Source organism: Limulus polyphemus, unplaced genomic scaffold (genome assembly GCF_000517525.1).
Source record: "Limulus polyphemus unplaced genomic scaffold, Limulus_polyphemus-2.1.2 Scaffold171, whole genome shotgun sequence".
Lineage (NCBI taxonomy): Eukaryota > Metazoa > Arthropoda > Merostomata > Xiphosura > Limulidae > Limulus > Limulus polyphemus.
Window position 1 is genome coordinate 491186 of NW_013665781.1, and position 4089 is coordinate 495274.

The following is a 4089-nucleotide window of genomic DNA, read 5'->3' on the forward strand; positions in this document are numbered from 1 at the left end:
CGAACGACTCACATGCTCGACTCAACAATACGTCTCTCTCTGTCTGCAGTTCAATTACCAATTGCTGCCGTCACGTCTTGACCGTCTTATATGTACAAAAATACCGAAATCTAGTAAACGCTCGAGCATTCACGAACCTTCGAGAATATGACGTGTTACTAGAGTCACGTGACCTCCGCTATCGTAACAGCACCATAAGCAGCTTCGCTATAACAATATAAGTGTAATTTGTTTACATCACATAAATAGGGAGTTTGGAACCCCTCCTCCCCCTTGCGTACGTACGTGACGTGATCAAACACTAAGAGTGCCTTTCTTGAGGAACATGGCCTGTATGCCATCGTCTAATGAGGCTTTATTTTTGTTTTATGGCTGTAACAACTTATGTTTTAGCTACAAGGCTTGTAGCTTTACTAGTTTCTGGATCTTCATCCCTCTGTTTATTTAGTCCATAAACTCAAAGCACCCCCCCCCCCTCATTCGAATATAATAAAAGGTATTGACAGCGAAAAATATGAAAGGAGAGACTTCTGCTTTTTCTGTTCAATGATAAATTTTACAGATTTTCAACAGATTTTAAAATGTATTTTACTATTGATGAATGCCATTAATACCATTTTATTAATTAATATGGTGACGTGATCTATTCGTTTGCGCATTACATTTTTTGTTACAAAAAATCATTAAACCAAGAATAACTCGTTATACAAATATTTTTGGTATTGAAAAAACAAACTTACTGTAATTTTCACTACTATTTAAATGTTCGTATTTTTACGTTTTGATTATAACCTTTAATAAGTGAAAGCGCTTATATTGTATTAAAGTAAGTGCTGATAATTTATTTTCTATCGTTTCATACTTTTAATATGTGTGTAAATAACAGTAGTCTCACTTTTACGCGCAGCATTTTATAATTGGAAAGGAATTTAAAGGGTGACGTATTAATCAAACGTTGTCAATTAATTCATGTCGGGGAACTAGGGAAATGTTCGCAATACAGTTAGCATTATTATTATACTCTTGTCAAATACTATTAAGTTAGTGTTATTTTGTACTTTGTATAACGTGTATATGTGCTTCTCTAAGTTGTTTTATCAACCTCAGAATTTTAATATTGGTTTTACTTTTAGTGAAATCAAACCCTTAAATTTAAAATTGAAACAGTTAAAATTTAAATGCAATGCTATTTATAAGTATTGGTATAAGTTAGCGTTGTTAAAATTATCAAATTTTGCTTTAAAATATAGAAAGCCAAGTTGAAATTGCACTTAGGCCTATATTGTTACTTACAGCCCATTCTAACAATCGTCGGGTCCGAAGATTCTAAATATAATTATAATATATTTTATATTATTATTTATATTATAAACAAATTTCACCAGAGCGAATGAATGATCGAACTTCAAAATACCTGGAATTAGTAATAAACCGCTAGTAAACTTTTTAATTTTAACTAAATCGTAAATGAAGCATAGCAGGTGCAAAAAAAGTTTATTAGTTAGAATGTACTCTTTTGATTTAAATTGTAAAAACTGTCATTATATTTTAAACAAAATCCAATATGAACAACATAACAGCCCAGTGATAGTGAAACTCTACAGTTGTTAAGCCTGAAAATGAAATGAAGCTCCAATCAATTAAAAATATGAAGACAAAAGTTTGAATGTCCTTGAAATTTAGTAATTAGTTTTTTGCTTCTGAGTATAATGTATAGCGAAAAAAGTAAATATATATAATGTATATTCATTGTGGGCACTACAATAGATCTACAAGTAGCCTAATTTTCTGTGGGTTAGTTATGTTGGATCTGCTGAATTGCCCTGGGGCATCAGGAGTTTTTCTTTCTTTTTTTATTAATTATTTGTGGTTACTGAGTATTTTATCCTGGGTGCCCCAGATTTGGCAATTATTCACTTAGTGCTCGTAAAAAATACAATATACCACAAAACATATTGTGTATGAATTTACAGATACCCTAGGACATGACCTAAAGGATCATAAAATGTGGTGGTTAGAAGATTCTGTGCACTTCAAATTCCTTCTTAAAAGATGGCATGATTCCTGCTGGAATTTTCTGTTCTGAACTGAAATTTGTATATGTTTATTTTTCAAATTGCACATTTATAACCTTAATGATCAAAACATTTGTTTAGCTCATGAGTTTATTGATGGTTTTCATTCAATTTTCTATGTTTCTTTTAAATAAATAATTAGTGATTGATTTAGTGAACTGTTTGAGTACAAATTCTTAAGCGAGGTAAAAATAAAAGGGGCTCTTATAAAGCTGTTGTTTTCAGTATGTCTCATTTCTTAAGTGTTTCCAGCCTGAACATCATATTTAACAAAATCTTCAAATAATTTGTAATTGACATTTGATTCATAAACATTACCTTTGGACTTTTATGTCAAGTTTTAGCCAGTTGTACTGGCAACCTGTCATATGGTGAGATGGGCAAGTTTTGGGTTTTTAAAATATTAAGCATACTAGTGTCTTAATCACTGAGAAATAATGCAAATTTCAAAATTAAAGATTAAATTGTAATATTATTTGGCCATTAACAAGATTCTGAAAGGCAAAATTAACTGATCCAAATGACTTTCTTTGAACAAGGTATTTTCTGTTTACAAAAGTTTGTGTGTATGTGTCTGCAGAGTTGTACATATTTGTCCCTTTAAGTACCATTGTCATTCAAATGGAAGGCCAGTGTTAACCCAGTTGATTTGTAATTTTATTTTTAAGTGCTATTTGTTGTTAGACTATGTTTGAAAAAATGAAGTCAAGGAAATATGAAATAATTTCTGTTTACATAGCAGAAACAGATAAACATCTGTTTTCAAGAACTTTGACTTTCAGTATAACAGGGTAGTTGTAGAAAGGTGAGGAATGTTTACTTTGTGCTGACTTGTATTGTAGACCCTGATATATCCCAAAACTTGCAACATAGCATGATAAAAATTCACATAACTCCTAGGAGTAGGCATAAACCAATGATAAGGGAAGATAAGTGAGGCCCAAATAGCCCACAGTTGGGTCATTTGACTACCCTTCATATAATAGATATTATGTGAAGAGAAAAGAGAATTGCTAACATTGAACAAACATACAAACCTTGCAAGAGGGATGCTATTTTTAAACTGAATCAAACTTCATAACCATTGTATGAGCTGTGAAGATCAAAAACCCCAAGAAGTGATTTAAGTGTCAAATTCCTTCACCCTACTAGTTTATTAAAGTATTTATTTGAAGCACTATAAGAAGTGTTTTTCAAGTGTTACATTGTAGTTTCTTGAATATTTTGGAGTCACTGAGTTATTGCTTAGATGAATTTCAAATGCAAATGTTTAATAACATCTAAGTTTGCTCGTATGGCATTAAATAGTTAGTAAAAAAAGTTAAGTAATGCATATTGGCATTTTCAGTTTCTTGTCTGATAAAGTAGTTGCCACTGTTAGATATAAATACATACAGATTAGTTATGCTCTCAACAAATACAAGCCTTTTTTTTCTTAACTTAGGGATAGTAGACTGGGTAAGTCTGTTTTCATATGCATGTATGTTAAAGAATTTCTTAAGCTTGTTTGTTTGTTTGTCTTCTCACTTGGCATATGAAATATTATGTTAGTTTAACTTTGATTCATCTTTTGTTACTTTATTGATGTTTTAACATATTTATCTTTTATACTTCTTTATGAGGAACTTACTAATTCAAAAATACAGTTGTATTTTTTAAACTATTTACACTTGTTAGATAGGTAAGAAACTAAATATTAATTTGGTAAGATATTGAGTAGCTTTCATGTACAAAATGGGTGATTACTGAAAGCTTGAGATATTTCATTTTTGTAGGTTTAATAATTAAGGATGGGAATCAGCATTGGAAAAGCTGTTGTAGGATTACTGCTGGTCTGGCTGGTAATTATAATTGTCATCAGTGGACCACTTTTTCACAACACTGATCCTGATGAACAAGTCCTTGCACGTCTCACTAGAGCTGTTGGGGAACTGGATGACTTAAAACAGCAAAATATTGAACTCCGTAACCTTTTAAACTCTCTCAAGTTAGTATTGCTTTTTAATTAATATAT

The 4089-nt window shown here is 31.1% G+C and overlaps 1 protein-coding gene across 5 annotated transcripts in view; it reads left to right on the forward strand.

The window, feature by feature from the left end:
* The first annotated feature begins 923 nt into the window (after nt 1-923).
* Nucleotides 924-4089, forward strand: part of LOC106477946 (alpha-(1,6)-fucosyltransferase-like) — a 32237-nt gene continuing 29071 nt past the window's right edge. For 2 of the 5 annotated variants that reach the window (XM_013938455.2, XM_013938467.2), the window contains exons 1-2: nt 924-1002; nt 3851-4062. In XM_013938455.2, the coding sequence (XP_013793909.1) occupies nt 3866-4062 (197 nt within the window). In that variant the 5' untranslated portion in view covers nt 924-1002; nt 3851-3865. Of the gene's footprint in view, nt 1041-1062; nt 3534-3850; nt 4063-4089 lie in introns of those variants that run through there. The other 3 variants (XM_013938458.2, XM_013938471.2, XM_022381520.1) reach the window with 2 other exon arrangements.